General features: G+C 37.1%; 2 protein-coding genes across 7 annotated transcripts; one reads left to right on the forward strand and one right to left on the reverse strand.

The window, feature by feature from the left end:
• The first annotated feature begins 12 nt into the window (after nt 1–12).
• On the forward strand, nt 13–14,824 carry tmem150c (transmembrane protein 150C). Of its 3 annotated transcripts, none has more exons than XM_081354201.1 (9): nt 13–122; nt 7,350–7,398; nt 8,327–8,422; nt 8,512–8,565; nt 8,638–8,670; nt 8,756–8,823; nt 9,899–10,026; nt 11,364–11,541; nt 13,547–14,816. In XM_081354201.1, the coding sequence occupies exons 3-9, from the start codon at nt 8,346–8,348 to the stop codon at nt 13,753–13,755; spliced, it is 747 nt and encodes a 248-aa protein (XP_081210327.1). In that variant the 5' UTR covers nt 13–122; nt 7,350–7,398; nt 8,327–8,345; the 3' UTR covers nt 13,756–14,816. The 3 variants fall into 3 exon arrangements, with proteins under 3 accessions (XP_081210327.1, XP_081210326.1, XP_081210328.1); XM_081354200.1 differs by lacking the exon at nt 13–122 and adding an exon at nt 6,617–6,862 and having other exon boundaries at nt 13,547–14,824; XM_081354202.1 differs by lacking the exon at nt 13–122 and having other exon boundaries at nt 7,350–7,861; nt 13,547–14,824.
• Nucleotides 13,224–22,536, reverse strand: enoph1 (enolase-phosphatase 1). 4 transcript variants are annotated; one of them, XR_014029274.1, is made up of 8 exons: nt 22,251–22,507; nt 22,076–22,177; nt 19,580–19,782; nt 16,756–16,888; nt 15,299–15,422; nt 15,007–15,209; nt 14,030–14,071; nt 13,292–13,835 (listed from the first exon to the last, which is right to left on the reverse strand). XR_014029274.1 is itself a non-coding variant. In XM_081354199.1 (6 exons), exons 1-6 carry the CDS (start codon nt 22,332–22,334, stop codon nt 15,070–15,072), a joined length of 786 nt encoding a protein of 261 aa, XP_081210325.1. In that variant the 5' UTR covers nt 22,335–22,524; the 3' UTR covers nt 14,364–15,069. The 4 variants fall into 4 exon arrangements, 1 of the variants encoding a protein (XP_081210325.1); XR_014029273.1 differs by lacking the exon at nt 14,030–14,071 and having other exon boundaries at nt 13,224–13,835; nt 22,251–22,536; XR_014029275.1 differs by having other exon boundaries at nt 13,292–14,071.
• Between the last annotated feature and the right edge of the window lie 1,705 nt (nt 22,537–24,241).

The following is a 24,241-nucleotide window of genomic DNA, read 5'->3' on the forward strand; positions in this document are numbered from 1 at the left end:
TAAAGCGGCCTTGACGTCAGAGGGCGGAGTTAAACTTCAAGAAGAAAAAAATCAGTGGAGTGACAAAAAAGTCTTTTTTACTTTATTTCTAAAACAAAAGGTACACGGCAAGCAACAGGCACGTGAGTAAAAATAAACTATATGTCTCATAAGTGATTCTGTTTATTACAAATCTTATGGAGTAGTGCAACTCTCATTTTCAGTTTCATTTTCATAAATCTGATTATTTACGTTGGTATATGGTGAATGGGAGTAAAAGAAAAAGTCAAACTAAGGTTTGGTATTTTACACCGTTTCAAACATGTAAGTGTTCTTGCCTGCATGTGTTATATAGAGCGGAATGTTGATGGTTTGTTTGTTGATTTGCACCTGCAGGTGCGCCTGTTTTGACATGACCTGTGCTGGTGTCGTGTTTTAATATACTCACATAACCTGTGCTCACATAACCTGTGCTCGTGCCATGTTTTAATATACTCACATAACCTGTGCTCACATAACCTGTGCTCGTGCCATGTTTTAATATACTCACATAACCTGTGCTCACATAACCTGTGCTCGTGCCATGTTTTAATATACTCACATAACCTGTGCTCACATAACCTGTGCTCGTGCCATGTTTTAATATACTCACATAACCTGTGCTCACATAACCTGTGCTCGTGCCATGTTTTAATATACTCACATAACCTGTGCTCACATAACCTGTGCTCGTGCCATGTTTTAATATACTCACATAACCTGTGCTCACATAACCTGTGCTCGTGTCGTGTTTTAATATACTCACATAACCTGTGCTCGTGCCATGTTTTAATATAATCACATAACCTGTGCTCACATAACCTGTGCTCATGTCGTGTTTTAATATAATCACATAACCTGTGCTCGTGCCATGTTTTAATATACTCACATAACCTGTGCTCGTGTCGTGTTTTAATATACTCACATAACCTGTGCTCACATAACCTGTGCTCACATAACCTGTGCTCATGCCATGTTTTAATATACTCACATAACCTGTGCTCGTGCCATGTTTTAATATACTCACATAACCTGTGCTCATGCCATGTTTTAATATACTCACATAACCTGTGCTCACATAACCTGTGCTCGTGTCGTGTTTTAATATACACACATAACCTGTGCTCACATAACCTGTGCTCGTACCATGTTTTAATATACTCACATAACCTGTGCTTGTGCCATGTTTTAATACACTCACATAACCTGTGCTTGTGCCATGTTTTAATATACTCACATAACCTGTGCTTGTGCCATGTTTTAATACACTCACATAACCTGTGCTTGTGCCATGTTTTAATATACTCACATAACCTGTGCTCGTGTCGTGTTTTAATATACACACATAACCTGTGCTCACATAACCTGTGTTCGTACCATGTTTTAATATACTCACATAACCTGTGCTCGTGCCATGTTTTAATATACTCACATAACCTGTGCTCGTGCCATGTTGCTCACATAACCTGTGCTCTGTTTTAATATACTCAAATAACCTGTGCTTGTGCCATGTTTTAATACACTCACATAACCTGTGCTCGTGCCATGTTTTAATATACTCACATAACCTGTGCCATGTTTTAATATACTCACATAACCTGTGCTCGTGCCATGTTTTAATACACTCACATAACCTGTGCCCTGTTTTAATATACTCAAATAACCTGTGCTTGTGCCATGTTTTAATACACTCACATAACCTGTGCTCGTGCCATGTTTTAATATACTCACATAACCTGTGCCATGTTTTAATATACTCACATAACCTGTGCTCGTGCCATGTTTTAATACACTCACATAACCTGTGCCCTGTTTTAATATACTCAAATAACCTGTGCTTGTGCCATGTTTTAATACACTCACATAACCTGTGCTCGTGTCATGTTTTAATATACTCACATAAACTGTGCTTGTGCCATGTTTTAATACACTCACATAAGCTGTGCCATGTTTTAATATACTCACATAAACTGTGCTTGTGCCATGTTTTAATACACTCACATAACCTCTGCCCTGTTTTAATATACTCACATAACCTGTGCTCGTGCCATGTTTTAACCTGTGCCCTGTTTTAATATACTCACATAACCTGTGCTCGTGCCATGTTTTAATACACTCACGTAACCTGTGCCCTGTTTTAATATACTCACATAACCTGTGCTCGTGCCATGTTTTAATACACTCACATAACCTGTGCTCGTGCCATGTTTTAATACAATCACATAACCTGTGCTCGTGCCATGTTTTAATACACTCAAATAACCTGTGCTCGTGCCATGCCATGTTTTAATACACTCACATAACCTGTGCCCTGTTTTAATATACTCAAATAACCTGTGCTCGTGCCATGTTTTAATATACTCACATAACCTGTGCTCATGCCATGTTTTAATATACTCACATAACCTGTGCTCACATAACCTGTGGTCGTGTCGTGTTTTAATATACTCACATAACCTGTGCTCACATAACCTGTGCTCGTGCTATGTTTTAATATACTCACATAACCTGTGCTCGTGCCATGTTTTAATATACTCACATAACCTGTGCTCGTGCCATGTTTTAATATACTCACATAACCTGTGCTCGTGCCATGTTTTAATATACTCACATAACCTGTGCTCGTGTCGTGTTTTAATATACTCACATAACCTGTACTCGTGTCGTGTTTTAATATACACACATAACCTGTGCTCACATAACCTGTGCTCGTACCATGTTTTAATATACTCACATAACCTGTGCTCGTGCCATGTTTTAATACACTCACATAACCTGTGCTCGTGCCATGTTTTAATATACTCACATAACCTGTGCCATGTTTTAATATACTCACATAACCTGTGCCATGTTTTAATACACTCAAATAACCTGTGCCATGTTTTAATATACTCACATAACCTGTGCTCGTGCCGTGTTTTAATATACTCAAATAACCTGTGCTCGTGTCGTGTTTTAATATACTCACATTACCTGTGCTCGTGCCATGTTTTAATTAGGGGTGCACCGATCCGACTTTTTCAGTCCCGATACCGATACCGATGCCTGGGCTTTGTGTATCTGTCGATACCCGATACCGATCCGATACTATAGTTGAATTAATAATAAACTGTATACCTTCCACCTTCCACCTTCCTTGAAGAGACTAAAGGCACCAGACTTTACTAACTAAACATAACTAAGACAAAATAACAGATGTATGTAATGTGTTGTATTCTTATTTATTTAAAAAACAACTGTGCATTCAAATCGAAAATAGAATATAATCAAACTTCTTTAAATAAATGTAAAAAAAATCAAATTAACATGTAGCGGTGGAAACAAAAAAACTGTGTTTCCAAAAATTGTAAACATGTAAAAATATAAAGTGCAAAGTCCTGCAACAGGAATTTAAAATGCAACATAGCAGCTGAACCTGCAAATTTAAATGTCAATTTTAATGATCATTATGTTTCATATTTTAAAAAATGAAAACAAAAAGAAGCAGGGTTGTGTTTTATATTTCGTGTTGTTAATATGCAGTAAAGATAATCAATGTACGCGTTTGCCTGAACCATTTATGTGGCCATTAATATGTTTAAGATTTTTTTTTTTAAATGAAAAGAGGCAGAGTGGTGTTGTATAACATACTTCGTTTTATTTTTGGCTAAAATATACATAAAGAGATTATGTGCTCGTGCCATGTTTTAATACACTCACATAACCTGTGCTCGTGCCATGTTTTAATACACTCAAATAACCTGTGCCATGTTTTAATATACTCACATAACCTGTGCTCGTGTCGTGTTTTAATATACTCACATTACCTGTGCTCGTGCCATGTTTTAATACACTCACATAACCTCGTGCCATGTTTTAATACACTCACATAACCTGTGCCATGTTTTAATATACTCACATAACCTGTGCTCGTGCCGTGTTTTAATATACTCAAATAACCTGTGCTCGTGTCGTGTTTTAATATACTCACATTACCTGTGCTCGTGCCATGTTTTAATATACTCACATAACCTGTGCTCGTGCCATGTTTTTATATACTCACATAACCTGTGCTCGGTTTTAATATACTCACATAACCTGTGCCATATATTAATACACTCACATAACCTGTGCCATATATTAATACACTCACATAACCTGTGCCATGTTTTAATATACTCACATAACCTGTGCTCGTGCCATGTTTTAATATACTCACATAACCTGTGCTCGTGCCATGTTTTAATACACTCAAATAACCTGTGCTCGTGCCATGTTTTAATATACTCACATAACCTGTGCTCGTGCCATGTTTTAATACACTCAAATAACCTGTGCTCGTGCCATGTTTTAATATACTCACATAACCTGTGCTCGTGTCGTGTTTTAATATACTCACATAACCTGTGCTCGTGCCATGTTTTAATATACTCACATAACCTGTGCTCGTGCCATGTTTTAATATACTCACATAACCTGTGCTCGTGTCGTGTTTTAATATACTCACATAACCTGTGCTCGTAACATGTTTTAATATACTCACATAACCTGTGCTTGTGCCATGTTTTAATATAGTCACATAACCTGTGTTCATGCCATGTTTTAATATACTCACATAACCTGTGCTCGTGCCATGTTTTAATATACTCACATAACCTGTGTTCATGCCATGTTTTAATATACTCACATAACCTGTGCTCGTGCCATGTTTTAATATACTCACATAACCTGTGCTCGTGCTCGTGCCATGTTTTAATATACTCACATAACCTGTGCTCATGCCATGTTTTAATATACTCACATAACCTGTGCTCGTGCCATGTTTTAATATACTCAAATAACCCGTGCTCGTGCCATGTTTTAATATACTCACATAACCTGTGCTCGTGTCGTGTTTTAATATACTCACATAACCTGTGCTCGTGCCATGTTTTAATATACTCAAATAACCTGTGCTCGTGCCATGTTTTAATATACTCACATAACCTGTGCTCGTGCCATGTTTTAATATACTCACATAACCTGTGCTCGTGTCGTGTTTTAATATACTCACATAACCTGTGATCGTAACATGTTTTAATATACTCACATAACCTGTGCTCGTGCCATGTTTTAATATACTCACATAACCTGTGCTCGTGCCATGTTTTAATATACTCACATAACCTGTGCTCGTGTCGTGTTTTAATATACTCACATAACCTGTGATCGTAACATGTTTTAATATACTCACATAACCTGTGCTCGTGCCCTGTTTTAATATACTCACATAACCTGTGCTCGTGTTGTGTTTTAATATACTCACATAACCTGTGCTCGTGTCGTGTTTTAATATACTCACATAACCTGTGCTCGTAACATGTTTTAATATACTCACATAACCTGTGCTCGTGCCATGTTTTAATATACTCACATAACCTGTTCTCGCAACATGTTTTAATATACTCACATAACCTGTGCTCGTGTCGTGTTTTAATATACTCACATAACCTGTGCTCGTAACATGTTTTAATATACTCACATAACCTGTGCTCGTGTCGTGTTTTAATATACTCACATAACCTGTGCTCATGCCATGTTTTAATATACTCACATAACCTGTGCTCGTGTCGTGTTTTAATATACTCACATAACCTGTGCTCGTGCCATGTTTTAGTATAGGATTTCAAGCGTGCATGGCCGCTTGATGTTGAGACTTGATGTTGTGGTTGACACTTGCTAGCTCTACAAAAAAAAAATATCTGGTTGTATGTTAGCGAGAAAAGGCGATACACTCCCCCAAAAATCACACAGAGACCCCAATGGAAGACTATAAAAAACAGAATTTTGTTACATAATTTGTCAAAAAATAAAAATCAGTTTCAATGCAGAAAGCACACACAAAAAATGAAGGGGTAAAAGCACAACACATCCCTGATGGAGTAAACACACACAACAAAATCACTCATAAGAAATGAAAAATGGGCTGCCATTAGTTGCTCTTTGTTACATAATTTGTCAAAACTAAATCAGCTACAATGCAGAACACACAGAAATGATGGAGTGACACCACAACACGTCCATGATGGAGAACAAATGCAAACACACACAACATACACACATTAAACACATGTGTAACACTATGTTTAGGTTTGACTGTAATAATATTGTGATATGATACTTCAATAAAAAAGCTCAACTTTAAAAAATAGGCTACTTATTGTTATAATAATTATTTTATAATGTCTAAATATGAATCTAATTTAAAAAAAAAAAAACTTGTGTATACGAGACATGAAATAAGAATTGTCTATTTTGATTTGATGGTGACTTTAAAACCCCCTTGTGGGTCACCTTTAAAACAATGCCATTTTTATGTTTTTATTCAATAAGTTTTAATGAAAACCACCATCTATTTAAATTCAGATCGCACATATCTTTAGGGATCCTGCTATTCTATTCTATTCTATTCTATTCTATTCTATTCTATTCTATTCTATTCTATTCTATTCTATTCTATTCTATTCTATTCTATTCTTCCACTCTGTGGCAGCGCCTTGTCCGCTGTGGAGTGATGTACAGATGCTTTGCGAATCGGTTCGTATGAATCCCTAATAGAACCGGTTCAAACGAACGACTCGTTCGCGAATCGAACACGACTGCTCGTCACATCTATGGCGCGCCGCGCAGTGTCTGTGTGAGAAACATCAGACCGAGTCCGTCGGGCCCAATACATGCTGTAAAGACTTCACATCGCTTCTCTGACAGAGCCAAACCCTACACACATCTCACACACTACCGAAGCCAAACATGTCTGTCTCTGAGTCCTTCTGAAATGAAGAGGACACGGGGATTGGTCGCGACAGAAGAGTGCGCTGTCTACAAGGTATGGGTTTATACTCACCGTTCACAAGAAAGTCATTATTATACGACGTGCTAATTGCGAACACAATACGGACTCGCTTTTGACAGAAATGTCTCGTATTATGTCCGCCCAGCGACCAGATTCAGTTTCAGACAATCGAGGCTGTGTATTTCTCTTCAGTGAACATATAGTCATGCTTTGGTTTTGAATGTTGTCCAGTTATTGTCTTCCAAACCAAGGAATCGTTTTATTATTTCGAGTCTCAAGAAATACAATGTTTTAACATACCAGTTTTGTATTAATAGTATGAGTAAGTCCATCAGTAAGATGCAGATGTATTTGTGAATGTGAGATCAGGGAAGGGGAATGAATCCTGATTCAGCACCAATGCTCTGTCCACTGAAACACCAATAGCTGATCAATAAACATAACCATAACTGGATTATGGAAGCGTTCAGTGGGCCATGCAAGAGAAATGACTGCATTTTTGTTTCGTCTCTCAATATAGGCTGAAACCTGTCGACGCATCAGGCAATCTCCAAGAAATCTTGAGACTGGTCAGTTGTTTGATTCCTGTCTTATTCACAATAAAGTGCAACCGCAGGATTCTGGCAGTAAAATGGACCTCATTACCCATAATGCATGAAGAGAGATCCACCAATCAGAGACGTTTCTGTGGAAATGCAATGACTCCCATGAATCTCGGCCATCCTGTATTCTGACACTTATTTGCATGTTTAATCCATTTTATAAAACACACTTTTAAAGTCCCCCTGTGGTAAAAATCAAGTTTTTAATGTTGTTTATATGTCTATGTGGTGTTATTAATGTGCTTTAAGACAAACCATGTGTAAATTCATAAGTCGACAGCATTGCTGAGTATTTTCTCCTTAAAACTGCAGTGAACCAAAGACAGTCTCAAAAACACGCTTTGAAATCGCTGGTGTTTCTGACGTCACAAACTACCTTGTAACCAATCAGATCAACGTGTGATCGTCAGCGAGTGGATCTCTGAGCTGAGTGAGTGAGTGGAGGCGGGGCTCATTTGCATATTCATAGAACCGCGCATACTAAATGAGGCAAGGCTGTCGAGTTACATTCAAGATATTTTAAGATATGAAGAATGTTTCAAGGAAAAAACTTTTAAATATGTAATTTTGGTGATCAAATATGAGTTTTAAGGGATAAAATGATTGACTACAGGGGGACTTTAAGAACAAGTGCACATACTGCACTATTAAGCGCACTTCTTTTCACAAGGCTATATCTGAATAGTTTGCATTAAAATATATTGCTTTAATACTTTAATCCCACAGATTGTCGTAGCCGATTAGATTAGATTTTTCAAATCTTTGTGGAGAAAAATACGTCCAGAATAAAGTCCGCTAAAGAAATGCACACACTTTTTGCACTCAGAACGTGATCACGTATTAGTTAGCGTATAAAAGTCGTCTGTTTGTTAGACTGGTGTTTGTTTTACGGCAGGGTGGTTTGCTTGACGCTCATGATGAGGAAGTGCAGTCCATGGATGTTCCTGCCCGTGATGTTCTCTCTCTTCACGGCTGCCGGCCTCTGGGTCGTGTGAGTGTTCAAAACCTGCTCTACACAATCCACGTCACTGATTTAAGCTGCTGTTCAGATAAACATCATATCGTTTCATTCATGCACAGGTATTTCATTGCTGTGGAGGATGAGAAAATCACGCCACTCAGTTCAGAGTACAAGTAAGGGTAATACCTCTATTGCATGCCAATCGTTTGAGGAATCATAATATTAATGCCTTCTTCTGTTCATAGAAGATCAGAATCAAAATCTCCTCCATATATCAGGTAGATCTTTACAAATCTTATTATCTATATTTCACATATTTGTTTCTTTGTTTGGAGGCCTGATGAAAGTTCTTATACCGTTTAGCATTGCAGGCAATGCACCTCCTGCCAGCTGCGTGTTTAGTCAAGTCATGAACATGGCGGCCTTTGTAGGTATGAAGGCTCAGGTTCTGTCAAACGAGTTGGTTTTCTTTTTCTTTCATGCAGTTGAAGATCTTACAACTAATACAGTCATTATTTATTAAGCACCGAAAATGCAGCCTATTGAAACTGTTGCAGTGTCCAGCAGCATTATATCACAGCATGTGAACATCAGTTTAGGTGGCGTTTACACGACACTGCTTTCAACTGAAAACTGAAAACTTAATGTCCATTTACACGACAACGATGCGCATGTGTATAACATGTTCAGTCTATATTAGGGGTGTGACCTCATGTCACGATTCGACACATATCATGATACTGAACTCACGATATTATATTATTGCGATACTCCAAGACATGTGATAAAAGGTTAACAAAAATGCACTGTTGATTAAAATGCTAAATTTGGTGTTACACTGAGTGTGTAAATGAATAGTCTCGGACTTGGTGCTGGAAACCCAAAGCTCAGGACAATAGAGATGCCAGAATAACAATATTCATGATTCTGAAGCTGAAAATACAGGATTATTTTAGATGAATATACTTGCACTCTTTCACTGAAAGATATATTTATAATAATAGGCCACTTTTTACTGCTAACATCAGACATTTGGCATTATCAGGACACACAAATATTCCCCCATTGCATTAGTATACATTATATTCAACATTATAGTAGTTTAATGCAGAACTGACACTAAAACTCTGAAAACTTGAATTTTTCCTCACACAGTAATTTTTACTTTGGGTGAACTACACACAATTTATATTGTCTCTATCCACGGTACATAATGTTGCATTTTTGTATTACGATGTATTGTGACACGATATACTGTTACACCGCTAGTCTATAGTGTTTCTTTATCGCCATCTACTGGCCTGGCATGAATAATAGCGTTATTAGTCGCTTTCGCGGATCCGTGTGAACTGGATCGTTTTGTCGTCTGGGAAAAGGAAAATCATTTCTGTTTTTAGTACATTGTTGTCGTGTAAACGCACCCTTAGTTATTAAATTGCATGTGTGTGTGAGATACACCCAGCTGACAGTGCTGTATAATGGTCTGAGTTGTGTCGTGGTGTCCAGGCTTTATCCTGGGCGTGCTGAGGTACCTGCAGCTGAAGCCGCGAGTGCAGAAGCCCTGGCTCAACATCGGCAGTCTGGCGGCGCTCTCGCTCGCCTGCTTCGGCATGACTTTAGTGGGAAACTTCCAAGTATGAATCAAACCCTTTTTTTGCAACCATAACATTGAACCACTTAAAGGGTTAGTTCACCCAAAAATTCAAATTCTGCCAGTAAAGCTCACTATTGGCCAGCATCACACACATGACCAGCGTCGGCCAATAGTGAGCCTACGTTCTGACGTACAACCCAGAAGCGCTGCGCTGTTACACTACGTCAACTCACTCAGAGGCACACACAGAAGAAAATCAATAGTTGAATAAAGTCGTTATTTTTGTTGTTTTTTGCGCACAAAAAGTATTCTCGTCGCTTGATAAACTTAAGATTGAGCCACTGTAGTCACTCGGACTATATTAAACATTGTCTCTACTAACTTTCTGGGCCGGCAAGTTTCAATTACCTAGAAGCCTATGGAGGAGTGAGACAGCTCTCAGATTTAATCAGAAATATCTTAATTTGTGTTACGAAGATGAACGAAAGTCTTACGGGGTTGGAACAACATGAGGGAGAGTAATTACTGACAAAATCTTCATTTTTGGGGGAACTAACCCTTTAAGCCGGTGCACACTGTGCGATTTTGGCCCCGATTTGGCCGTCTGAGACAAATTTAGCAAATCCTAAAAGATTCCTCTGATCCTATAGGCTAAAATCTGAAGTCTTTGATCGTTACACATGTTCACCGACAGCCGATTAATGACCATTGCGATCAAATTTCATCTCAGACAAAATTCTGGCAGTGTCAGAAGATTTGACTCTCGGTCCTGCAGTGTGACTTCTACTACGACGACCGACAAATTGTCCTCGTTTTTCAAGACAAGCCGTGACCAAAGTTAATGTAAGAGATTTCTTTTTATCGCATCTTGACCTTACAGTCTATGGTATTGACTGCCATACAGTCTGACATTAATGACAACTGAGATCTTACAGTGTGACATGACTTACAGCGATGATCATGTTCGTACAGTCTGACAAGCAACAGTCGTAAAGGACTACAATAAATCGCACAGTGTGCCCCCGATAACAGAAGAATATAATTTCATGTCAGTGAAACATTTCAACACACTGATCAAAATGTCTTAGTGTTATGTCACTTGTTTGGACTTTATGTATAGTTTGATCGGTACTTACAAATTGTAGTCAGTTACTGATTCCAAATTACATGACAGAAAATTGTAGTTAGTAACGTAATCCATTACATTTCACATTTAATGTAATATAATCTGACAACTTTTTGTGTTTGGCTCGAGGTCATGGTGTAAAGGACCCTAGGTTGATTTTACTCCGAACCATCCCTTTAAGTATTTCACGTATAATTTCACTTCACTATTTTAACCTAAACACCTTATTCGTGTGTCACTTTTTAATCTAGCTGTCCAACGATGAGGAACTGCATAATATCGGCACGTCCATGACCTTTGGCCTGGGAACCCTCTTCTGCTGGGTCCAGTCTTTCATGACCCTGAAGGTCAACCTGAAGAATGAAGGCAAGCGAGCTGGAATCCCACGCTTCCTGTTGTCCGGGGCGGTCACTTCCTGCATGCTGCTCTGTATCCTTCTTCCCTACACTAAACTACACACTGCAGACTGTGCAGGTTCAAAATGATGGAAGAAATTATAGCATTGAAAATTTATACCAGTTAAACAAAGAGGAACAACACTTTTCATTTTATACACTCAACCCTTGTGAAGTGCGCTTAATTGCATTGATTGTGCACTTAAAAGACGTAAAGAGAGTATAATTTCAGGACTTTCTTAACACACTTAAGTAGACTTTTAAAAAGTGCATTTTGTAATAATGTCAAATTATTAAACTCGTACATTTTCATTTAATTGCAACTAACATGCAATTAAGAGTCAAGAAAGCATTCAGTTTGCACTTAACTGTATTCTTTTAAAGTACTAACAAGTGAACTTTTGTCACAAGATCAAAATACTGCAACAAAACAGTAATAAATCACAATATTTACCTTTATTTTAGTGACACATTTTAATGTACATAAAAAGTCATGCAGGGACATCCTTGAACACTTCTGAACGATGAAACAAAAGAATTATGAATCAACAAAAAAACGAATTCACAGAAAACGAATGAGAACCCTGCTGAGAAAAACAGGCTAAGGCCCGTTATAAAGACAACGGGAACTATGTTAGAAGGTTACTGTGTGTGTGTGGACACTGTTTACTGTAAGCACAGGCTGCAGGGTAGACGCCTGTCGCTTTAAATGCTCAAGTCTGAAGGATTCTGATTGGCTGTCAATGTTTTTATCATTCATCAGCTGGAAGAAAAAGGTTCTGAAAGTGATTCCAGCGGCGATATCATTCCTGTGTCATTATCGTTGTATCTGCTATTCTCATAGGATTAGAACTATTATTAAAATGTAGTTATCGTTATCATTATAGTTGGTGTCCTAGTCTAGCCGTCCTGGTGTTTAGTCTAAAACCCCTCTAATACTGAACAAACCAGCTCGCCCCCTAAAACTGCTTTAAGTTATTGGTGTAGTCAACTATGCTCGATCTTATAGCGACAGAAAAATGATTGCGGTTTTACAGTGGGAATAAGATGGGAATTTTCCAACCTCACCAACTCATTCAGGCGAAGTAGGCACTACATTAGAATGTGAATTTGTTCTATATAGTATGAATATGGGTGTTATGAATGTAATCTGGACGTACTACATCCGCCCTGTTGTTACGGTCACATGACCAACCAAGCGCCAGTTACGTGTCGCTTCACTGTCATTCACAAACCCCCTCCTGTGGCCTCATGGGATAGTAAAGTGGCCATCGCATGCACACTTCACAATCTCACTGGGGACTTTTCACCTACTTTCACATACTATATACTGTAGTAGGGATGTGTTGGATTTTAGATGCAGTGACAGACTGTCGCGTGTTGTCATCTCGAGACATGACATGAACACAGCATAACTTTACATTATGGTCATGTGACCCGGGTGGCGAACCCTTGGCCAACACTTTATTTTAAGGCGACGAAGTTACATTAACATTACTCAGTACTTAGACTAAGTACAATTAACTACACTACTATAGAGTTACGGTTATGTTTAGTTACTTGCGATTATTCATCATTTCCTGTTATTACTAGAGTAAGTACGTGTAGTAGCGTGCAACTACATCACCTTAAAATAAAGTGTTACCAATACTTGTGATTAATTTTAAAGCAAGATGGCGGAAGAGTTCGAGTTAACTTACAAACAGAATTCAATTTGATTGGTTTTGTTTGTAATATATCACACACATCTGTCATACATTTCATATGGAGTTCAAACAGGTTTTATGGGTAAGAAATGAGTTTAATAGTAGATCAGTTAGGTAATGTTGACTTGCTGTGTCCAAACAAGAGACGGCGAGATCATGATAACATCTCGAGTGAAGATAATGAGGAAATCAGCTGGTCTTTTCATTGCTGGTGTGTGTCTCATGACACACGAGTGTCCCGCTTCAAGGGCTCGTGAAGGGAGTGTAGATCACCCGTCCTCACTGATAGATGTGATTGGTTCTCCACACGTCAGCCTTGACCACAGCTGCCAGATTTCGCTCTGATGGCCCAGCGGCTCCACATGCACGCGGCCCGGGCCCAGTGGGCGCTGGTCATGTTCTTCCTGACGTACCTGGGCACGTTTGCCATCGAGTTTCGCCACTACCGCTTCGAGATCGTGTGCAGCGACGAGCACGAGCCTCCGCTCAGCCTGTCGGAGAGCTTCTCTGAGGTCTCAGAGTACCAGTCTGACCAGCTATAGGCTCATCTCCCAGCCTTCACCCCTCATGCATGTGAGCCGGACGTAATCTCTCCAGAAACACCTTTGGATGAGTGCGTTTGCTGAATAGTAGATAGGCAACAAGTTCATGAGGATTCACTGTGATGTGTTCCATGTTTGTGTCAGATGAGTGAAGTAACAAGGACACTTTCAAGAAGATCTGATACAGGTTTTTTGGCAAGATTATCCTTCGAAATACAGCAATTACTAAGACTTTCTTGACACAGGTTATTATGAAGACTCTGTTATTATTTACCAATTCGTTTGTCGCTTCAAATCTGTATGCTGTTAGTTTTTTCTGTGGAAGACAAAAGAACTTCTGAAGAATCTTCACGCAGGACACGGGTTTGGGAATAGATGAGTAAACTAATAGTTAGGGATGCACCGATATGAAAACTTGGCCGATATCAATAATTCTTTATATTTGAAAACCGATAACCGATATATTCGCCAATAAATCTAAATCCGAATTTGTATATAATTTTTGAGATCCTGATTACAAAACAAAAGTCTCACCATTAAAAGCCATGTCTCAAACACACAATTATAATGTTCTCATTATAATTTGATGTAGTCTATATGACAGACTTGCGCTCCACATTTTGCACTTTATGGTATTTTCCTTTTTCTAAATTTTCTGAAATTTTCTGGGCTGATAATGATAACATTAAAAATGAACATATTTTATGAACAATATGAACAATGAACAATTGAACAATGAACAATGAAATTCAAATGAACAATGCTAGTGCCGATATGGTGGCCGATATATCGTGCATCCCTACTATTAGTTTAACGTGAAGAAGAGATTCCAAGTCGAATGCAATCTTAGATGTCTTGTATTCACGTAACCGCATTTCATTTCGAGCCTGACTGTCCTGCATAGAAACGCAGCATTTTATACTCGGTGTTAAACATTGTGACACATCTCTGGCATTGGTCATAATTCTGTATTTTGTTACTAAAACAGACATGGGTGCTGATGTATCTAAATGTTGCACATGTGATTTGTTAGATGTGTCCATTTTGAATAAAATTTTACAACAACATTTAACATTGAGGTTTATGCGACTGCGCTTGACATGAGGTACAATCACACTAACCCTGTGTCCAGGTGTCAGGTTATAATGTGTGTGTGGGTGAGAAAGACATTAACGCGGCACATAAAACATTCAAAGAGAATGTAAGTGTATAATAATCCTACGATGGGTTTCAGTGTTAAAAAACAAGCACCTGGATTCCTGGAGTTTCAGTCCAGCGGATCATAACCACTGGTTTTTCCCACATGATCCGATGTCAAATATTGCCGCTCAGTTCTAACTGGTTGAAAGACGTGACGATTGTGTAATGTTTCCGTTCCTCTTCGGTTAACTCCATGTTTCCAGGTCTGACTACGACAGCCACGTTCAGCCCGGCGTCCTCGGCTGCCTTCGCCTCTGTGGAGTAGGGGGAAGAGGAGATGTGAATGAATCTGCATTAAACTGAAGCCATCATGGCAGGAATGAAAGGTTTTCAGAGCGCCCACCTCGTGTGATGTCCGTTAAGAACATGATTTCCTCTGGTTGGCATCCGATCCTCTCGGCGATGTTCTCATAGCTTTTACTGTCTACTTTGGCGCCAATGTTGGTGTCAAAGTGACCATCAAACAACTGAAAGAACAACAACAACAAAAAAGTTAAAGTTAAAGGATAACTGTCGCCAAAATGCAACCTAGGGTCTTTTTGTTAATCTACCCGAGGCAAACTTTCGTATAAAAGCATAATTAGAATGGTAACGCCACTTTTAAGATTGACCATATTTTCGTTTTTGGTCAAATTGCCTTTTGAATGGGAGTGCTTGGGGCACGACTATGATAGCATCAAAAATCGCTATTTTTAAAACACTAAGAAGGCTCGACACGACATGAAACTTTGCTCGAAGTATCACCATGGGCTCTACACATGAACTCCAGCATTGAGAACTTTCTTTGTGTACACAGAGTTTACTAAAAAAAAAAGATTTTGAACAACTCACGTTGTTTTTGTCCGCCGGCATTTTGACAGTCAAAAATAGTCGATCTGAGCAGTTTCATGATGTGTCGAGCCTTCTTAGTGTTTTAAAAATAGCGATTTTTGATGCCATCACTGTAGTGCCCCAAGCACTCCCATTCACAAGGCAATTTGCGGACAGTTGGACAGCGGAGTTGTCGACTTTCTGGGTAAAATAACAGTTGGTAGTTCAAGTATTACTGGTCAGTGTTTACAAAAACTAAAATAAAATGAAATAAAATGGACATTTTTAGATTTTTTTTTTTTTTTGTGGAAAGTTAGAAATGTTGCCTTAGCAACCAACTAAATTTAAAATAAGTTTGAAGTCCTAAAATTCCAAAAAAACTAACTAAAATAAATAGAACATTAAAAGATAAATAGAAATACTAATACAAAAACTAATAAACACGACAAAAACATGCCAGTGTTGCAAATGTAACGTAATGTAAAAACAAATGTAAATAAAACTTAAACTAATTTAAAATGCTTTGGTAAATAAATGAATTCAAATAAGTTTAACTTGAAGTACTAAACTTACTAAAAAATATTAAAGCAAAAAAAACAACACATATACATATGCATATATACATATATATATATATAAACTAAAAAAAGCCGTAAGAAAATTACTAAAACAAATTACCAAAACTGAAATAACACTAAAATAACACTGCAGCACAGCAAAATTACAAAGTAGTTTAAGTAATATTAGTAATAGTAATATTAAAATTAAAACTGAAATTTCTAAATAAAAAATGTAAAATATTATTATTATTTTTTTTAAATAGTACATTAATAATACTAAAATAACACTGCAGCTATCATCAGGTTGACAAGAAAATGTCATCAATAAGGATATTCTGAACAGCCCTCATCCTGACTGTGGAGATAATAGTACGAGCGCAAACAATGATTCAAAAATTCCCATGTAATACATCTACCAGCTCCAGCTTACGTCTAACAGGTTGCCTTGCACTGAGTATCTGAAGAGCAGCTTCTGAGCCTCCACACTCCCTGAGGAGTAGATGAAGACCTTCAGTCCACGATGCCTCCACCTCCTGACGGCTGGAGCCACGTCCTGATACACCCTGCGACAACACCACCACATCACTCATCTATACAACACTGACCATCACTGACACGTGATCATTTGGTTTATGTGACCAAAAACAGAGGAAAACCAATAATATTGCATTATTACATTGTAAAACAGCTGCTTTCTATAGTAAAGTGTAATTTATTCCTGTGATTAAAGCTGTATTTTCAGCATCATTAATCCAGTCTTCAGTGTCACATGATCCTTCAGAAATCACTCTGATATGATGAAAGATTTCAGATTATTATCAGTGTTGAAACAAGTTTCTGCTGACATACATTTATTTAGGATTCTTAGACGAATAGAAAGCTCAGTAGAAATTTATTTGAAATAGAAACCTTTTTTAACATTATAATTGTCTTTACTGTCAAATTATATCAATTTAATGTGACATTGCTGAATAAAAGGATCATTTTCTGACAGCACACTTCTGAACAGTGGTGTGTTTTTTTTAGTTTTCACTTTGCATGTTGTCTGGAGGATATCATGGAGCATGATGTGGAATAACATGTTTTTCCAATTAAATACAGAAAATGATCAGTTAATCAAAGAAATAATCAACAGATTAATTTACTATCAAAATAAGCATGAGTCTCTGCTTATTGCATTAGTAATTTATTTATATATAATAATAAATATACATAATAATAATAAATGTATTATTATGATATAAAATTATAAATATGTATTTTTTGGGGATTTTATAATACTAAGTTTTGTTTTAAAAAATTATAGAATTTTACGTTTATTGTAATGAAAAATGCACAAAAATACAATATAAAATTTTCATAAGAAATATATATTTTCCAAAACACATTTCACTCTAAAACTGAGAGAAAAATCAAAGCCATAAATTCAAACAGGCGGTGTTCCAAATCTGAGCTTGATATCTATATCTTGAGCTGTTCAGCTTTTGTGTGCGGTACCAAACGGGTTTTGTTGATTTTTTTATCAAGTGCCAAAATCTTTTACCAAGTTTTCACCATTCTGATGAGGTCAAAAATCCAAAAAACCCAAACGTGTGTGTGTGTGTAAATGTGTTAATGTGTATATGTATCATAGCTGTCAACATTGAACATTGAAAATAAGGGAGATTTCCCGGAATCCATCCCCAAAATAAGGGATTTTTTTTTTTACACGATTCTTACCCAAAAACTTTAAAAAAAGCTCTAATCATTAACAGTCTAAAGAGTTTATAACTACACCATATATATTACAGACCAATGCATATGTTTAAAGAGCTTTATTTATTAACAAAGTAAACATTCAGGGTTTCTGCAGGTTTCAGTAAGTCAAATTTAAGACCTTTTTAAGACATTTTAAGACCATAAAGATTCAAATCTAAGACCCTACACGTGACGACGCATTATCCAAGTTAGATAGATAGTTACCTCGGGATCATTATGTATCTATCTATCTATCTTTCTATCTATCTAGGATTATCTGATGTGTGTGTGAGACACAGAGGGAGAGGTAGATATTTTTTTATAGAAAATTGTACTTTTGCATATTATACTGTAAAAACACAATTATTGTTGATTATTGTTTTAGTTGATCATAACTAGAGAGGAAATGATAAGATGATTAAAGTGACCAAAATTATCACGGTTATCACAGAATCCTGTTCAAAAAGTACTAATACTACAGAATGAAGTCAATTCAACAAGTTTTATGTCGAAAAACAGCACAAAAAAAATGATTAGCATCAATATGCACTTTTTGTTTACGTAAACATTAAAATACCATTAAAAATGATGGCCAGATTTTAAAAGAGTGTCTTGCAACATGTTATCTACTAACATGTACAAGTTCAAATAAAGTTTTGACAAAAAAGGTTTTATACAAAGATAAACCTCATATTTCAGCCTTTAAATATTTTTTTATAAAAAGTCAAAAAAAAAAAAATTACTGACATTTACACATTATAGCTTATATTTATTAGTAGTGTTTGGGTGTAGCCTACCCCCATCCTTCATTTTGACTGAGCTTTCAATGTTGTTATGGAAAGGGGTGATTGGTTGGTTCCTGTCACATGACCTGCGGTGCGTTTTTGCGGCATTCTGAAAAGTTTCGATTTTTTTCATCTCGTTGTGCCTGGTAAAAAAAATTGCGCGTCGCTTCAGTTATGAGCGCGCTTGCCGCGCGCCTACATTTGAACAAACTTGAGCGCGCAAAAGACGCGCTATGTGAACGGCGTCTGGCGAGCTAGCTCATATCAAGCCACGAGCAACTGGTAGCACGCGAGCGACGTGTTCGAGACCCCTGATCTAGCGCTCCGCTTTGTAGGCTACAACTCCATACTTTTTTGCAACTTTGTAATAACTTTCTGCGGCCAGCGTTTCTGGAAATGAATGAGGGTAAACACTTTTTTAGACCTGTCACCTGACTAAATGAAATTTAAGACGTAGGATGAAAATCTGGCCGTTTTTAAGACTTTTAAAAATACGGGATATTTTACGGGAAAATACTAAAACGGGAAGACAGCGGGAAAAGAGTTAAAATACGTGAGAAACCCGGAAAAAACGGGAGGGTTGACAGCTATGATATGTATATCCGAGTTGGAAAAAGGTTGCAACCACAACCTAGTTTAATAGCCTATATTTAAAGCCTATATTTATGAGTAGTGTAGATATATTGTCATCAGGTGAGGCAGTGTGCGCTGGGGAAGACGAGGTTTACTTACTCGCCTTTGATTTTGCCGGTCATGTACGCGGCTCTCCACATGTGTCCCTGCAGCTGTTTGAGCGCCGTGCTCTTGCGGTCCGCGTCCATCTGCCACAGCACGCTCTCCACCACCTCACGGATGGCCTTCTCCTCGTCCGTGTGGACCGTCTGGTCCACCGCGTGAACGGGACCCGCTTTGTTCTGCCGCAGGTCCTCTTCAGCCTGAACACAGACACGCTTCAGTCACAGCACTGCATTACACCCGTTATATAAGCGGGAACAACATGCTCAGATTTAAAATCAATTCTAGATATAAAGACCAGGTTATCTGGAAGATTTTTTCCACCATGGAATAATAAAAATGTAAAAGATAATTGCGACTTTTTCATCTCACAATTCTGGATTTTTTTCTTAGAATTGCATTATATAAAATCACAATTGGGAGAAATAAAGTCATTATTGTGAGATAAAAAGTCGCAATTATCTTTCAATAAGCTTTCTCGGTTAACTAAAACTATTTAAAAAAAATCTGTTAACTGAAATATTAATGAAAATTTGAAATGTTGCCTGAGTTGGCAATAAACTGAAAGAAGTTGAAGCACTATCAACTGGAAATAAATAAAAACTAAACCAAAAATAAATTAAACCTGAATAAACCTAAAAATAAAAAAATAAAAAAAATAAAAATCACCAAAGCACATAATAACATGCAACATTTTTTATATAATAATGAAAGCTAATTCTAAATATTAATAAATCTATAATAAAACAAAAAAGGAAAATAACATTAAGACTAAATTTGTACCTTGAAAAATAAATATAGTACTGTACTGTGTATTATTTATTTGTTTATTTTAATCAATTTAAAAAATATATATCTATTTGTTTACTGTTTAATTTAACTTTTATAACTCATTTAAAGTGCCCCTATTGTGGTTTTTCAAATATTACCTTTCATTAATATAGCGGTTTGTGAACGTAAACGTTCTGCAAAGCTGTAAAGTTGAAAGCGTACGGTAAATAAAGTTATCGTCTCCCAAAAGAAAGAATAGACTCTGAACCTCCTATACGAGTCATTTGTATTTCGAATCCCACAGCGTAACGTTATACGTTACTAGAAAAGACATTAACATAATGTTCGCCTATGTTTTACGTTGTCTGTCCTCGAACAACTTGACACGCCCACAAACACGTCATTTTACTGACGGCTGCTTCTCAAATCTCAGAGGTCAATGCGGGATTCGCAAAACGCTTGCTCTGAGCTCTGGACGAAGCTGAAGTTCAGTTACGGCAATGGACATTTAGCTTCCGTTGAGCGCTGTAAATGATAGACCAATCACAACAGACTGGACCATCTGACCAATCAGAGCAGAATAGACCAATCACAACAGACTGGGCCATCTGACCAATCAGAGCAGAGTTGACCAATCACAACAGACTGGGTCATCTGACCAATCAGAGCAGAGTAGACCAATCACAACAGACTGGGTCATCTGACCAATCAGAGCAGAGTAGGCCGATCACAACAGACTGGACCATCTGACCAATCAGAGCAGAGTAGGCCGATCACAACAGACTGAGTTATCTGACCAATCAGAGCAGAGTAGACCAATCACAACAGACTGGGCCATCTGACCAATCAGAGCAGAGTAGGCCGATCACAACAGACTGGGTCATCTGACCAATCAGAGCAGAGTAGACCAATCACAACAGACTGGGTCATCTGACCAATCAGAGCAGAGTAGACCAATCACAACAGACTGGGTCATCTGACCAATCAGAGCAGAGTAGACCAATCACAACAGACTGGGTCATCTGACCAATCAGAGCAGAGTAGACCAATCACAACAGACTGGGCCATCTGACCAATCAGAGCAGAGTAGACCAATCACAACAGACTGGGTCATCTGACCAATCAGAGCAGAGTAGACCAATCACAACAGACTGGGTCATCTGACCAATCAGAGCAGAGTAGACCAATCAAAACAGACTGGGTCATCTGACCAATCAGAGCAGAATAGACCAATCACAACAGACTGGGTCATCTGACCAATCAGAGCAGAGTAGACCAATCACAACAGACTGGGTCATCTGACCAATCAGAGCAGAGTAGACCAATCACAACAGACTGGGTCATCTGACCAATCAGAGCAGAGTAGACCAATCACAACAGACAAAGGAGAGAGATTGATTCAACTGTCCAGTCCTTTGAGAATCATTGAAAATGTGGCGATGTGCAATGTATTTATTAAGAGAAAATGAAAGTTTTTTTTTTTTTTATCTTGGATGCATGTAAACCTTTTGTAGGAGATTCAAAGGCACTTTAATCAATTTTTATTATATATGTTTTCATAAAATATTAATTTTAATCTACTTTTAATCATTTAAATCAAATTATTTATTTCTTATTTATTTACAAAACACTGTTGCACACATTTCGGTTAGTGCGAGGTTTATAGCATGTTGTTATGCACAAACACCCATCCTGTATTCTTATGAAAATAAGCCGAGAAACCTGTTTCTTGAGCAGATGCACGTCTTGTTTGCACTCGTCTTCTTCCCAGTGTGCAGACAGATATTCCTCCAGATTCTCTCTGATGAAGGGGAATAAGATGTCCTGCAGACAGGAGACAGCAGAGTAAAGCATCTGAACAGGGCTTATATCAGGATCTCAGGCTGTGGGCTCTTACCTTGACGAACGTGATGGGCGTCGTGGTTCCTTCAATGTCCAGAAGAAAGACTCTCGTGTTTTCCGCTACTGCAATCGCTGCCATTTTGATCAATGGCAAACGATCTGTGTGTCTGTGAAAGTCCTGTGTTTTATTGGTTATATTAGAAAAGAGGCTCGGGTGTTGACAAATCAATCAATATGAATAATAGCATGCAGGCTAGCGGCGAGAGGCTAACAACACATGGAGCGGTTAGAGGGTTGCCAAGTCCTCGCAGAGAAGCCCGCCCTCTATCATCCTCCTAATTATTGTATTATTCATATTTAATCATATTTATTTTATTCATGCTACATTGGCACAGTTCATTTGCTATATCTTTGCGTTTAAAAATGCACGTACATTTTGCACGATATATCATGCAACATCTCCACGTATAGTGGAAATAGTCAATTGAAGGAAGGTGATGATGATAGTAGCCTAATAATAATATTAATAATAATAGATTCAGAACCACATATTAGTTATAGTTTTACTTATATGTTGTGGTGGTGAATTAATAAAGGAAGTATTTTGTACAGAAAAGTAAATACCTTTTAGCGGGTGATGATTTCCCCCCAATCTGGCAACAGGCTGGGAAGGGCCGTTGAGTGAGGAAGTAAATGCAAGGCTAAAGTCTATAAATAAAATAATTTTCCTACTGCAAAAATGTCCTTAATTTATGTATTTGTTTCATATTCAAACCCCGCTTTTGGATAATTGTGTGTAAACAGTTTACCAAACACTGTCGCTTACAGGCAGACACTGGCAGCTGTTTTTTGTTTTGTTATGTTTTTTTACATGCAGCTGGTTATATCAAAGACTACACAGAAAATAAAACTATTATTCATATAAACAATTAAATGAGATAATGTACTTTTAGACAAAACGAAATAAAAATATTTTATTTTATCTTTGCAATTGTTAGATTTTATCTTTTTTTTTTTTTTTCTAAAAGAGTGGTCGGAGGAATCAAATAAGGAATGATAATGTACAGTTACTTTACATTACTTCATGATTCCTGACTGACAGGGGAACAGGAGAAATCATGAAGGGAATATTGCGATAATGACCGCCATTGTTAAATTTACCGTAAGGAAATGAATTAAATGAATCAACTTCACTGTCAATCATTCACAAATTTACTGTAAACAAAGCAAATAAAAAAATAATATTTTTGTTTCCCAAATGAAAACAAAGCAAAACAAGTAATAATTATGCAAGTATTGAATTAAAAGAATTTTAAACTGTACAGAGATGACATTAATGGCATTAACTGGTTTGTTGTTGGTGAATTTACATTTATGTATATACAATTTGTCAAGAAATGTTTTTTTAATTTATCACAAAATGTTTTTATAGGGGTCAAAATCAAAGTATCCAAAAAATAATGTCTTTAAAGGTTGCAGATATATCTTGCTGGATATTCTCTTTAATAAATGTGTTAACATTTTTTCATAAAATATAAATATATATTCAGTAGAAACATGACCAAAATAAATGATTAACAGTTTCTGTGTGAACTTAGCAAAATGAGCATCTTGTGTCAATCTTAATTTTATAGGCTATGTAATCATAAAATATTTAACAGGGTAAAATGTATTTATTATTTTGAAAGACACTTCCTTTGCTTTATTAGTGAGAAAATATTTTGTTGTAAGGACCAACTTTTTCCTGTTTAAATTTTTAAACAAATTATTCCAGTAAAAGATTGTAGGAGATACAGAAATAATATCTTCAAGAAAAAGGTGTCTAACTTTATTATCTTTGTTTTCTGAAAAACATATTTTACCTATTGGAGTTTACAGATTCCTGATGGGCTCCCATAACTATGGCAAATTCTTTGTTTTTATTTATATTTAAGCATAAATATATTTATACTGTATACACAACGAAAGAAAAAATATTTCAAACTGTATTTTTTAAACATATTTAACTATATATCATAACATCTATTATTAGATCTGTAATATCTA

Source organism: Scardinius erythrophthalmus (assembly GCF_964197995.2).
Source record: "Scardinius erythrophthalmus genome assembly, chromosome: 23".
Taxonomy (NCBI): domain Eukaryota; kingdom Metazoa; phylum Chordata; class Actinopteri; order Cypriniformes; family Leuciscidae; genus Scardinius; species Scardinius erythrophthalmus.

Excerpts from the sequence above, each read along its gene's own strand:
- tmem150c (XM_081354201.1), top strand. The coding sequence starts at position 8,346 with ATGATGAGGAAGTGCAGTCCATGGATGTTCCTGCCCGTGATGTTCTCT. Across the intron at positions 8,566-8,637 it reads CCACTCAGTTCAGAGTACAA|AAGATCAGAATCAAAATCTC; the intron begins GTAAGGGTAATA and ends TTCTGTTCATAG. Across the intron at positions 11,542-13,546 it reads CACTTCCTGCATGCTGCTCT|ATTTCGCTCTGATGGCCCAG; the intron begins GTATCCTTCTTC and ends CACAGCTGCCAG.
- enoph1 (XM_081354199.1), bottom strand. The coding sequence starts at position 22,334 with ATGGCAGCGATTGCAGTAGCGGAAAACACGAGAGTCTTTCTTCTGGAC. Across the intron at positions 22,178-22,250 it reads CGCCCATCACGTTCGTCAAG|GACATCTTATTCCCCTTCAT; the intron begins GTAAGAGCCCAC and ends TCCTGTCTGCAG. Across the intron at positions 19,783-22,075 it reads TGCATCTGCTCAAGAAACAG|GCTGAAGAGGACCTGCGGCA; the intron begins GTTTCTCGGCTT and ends GTCTGTGTTCAG.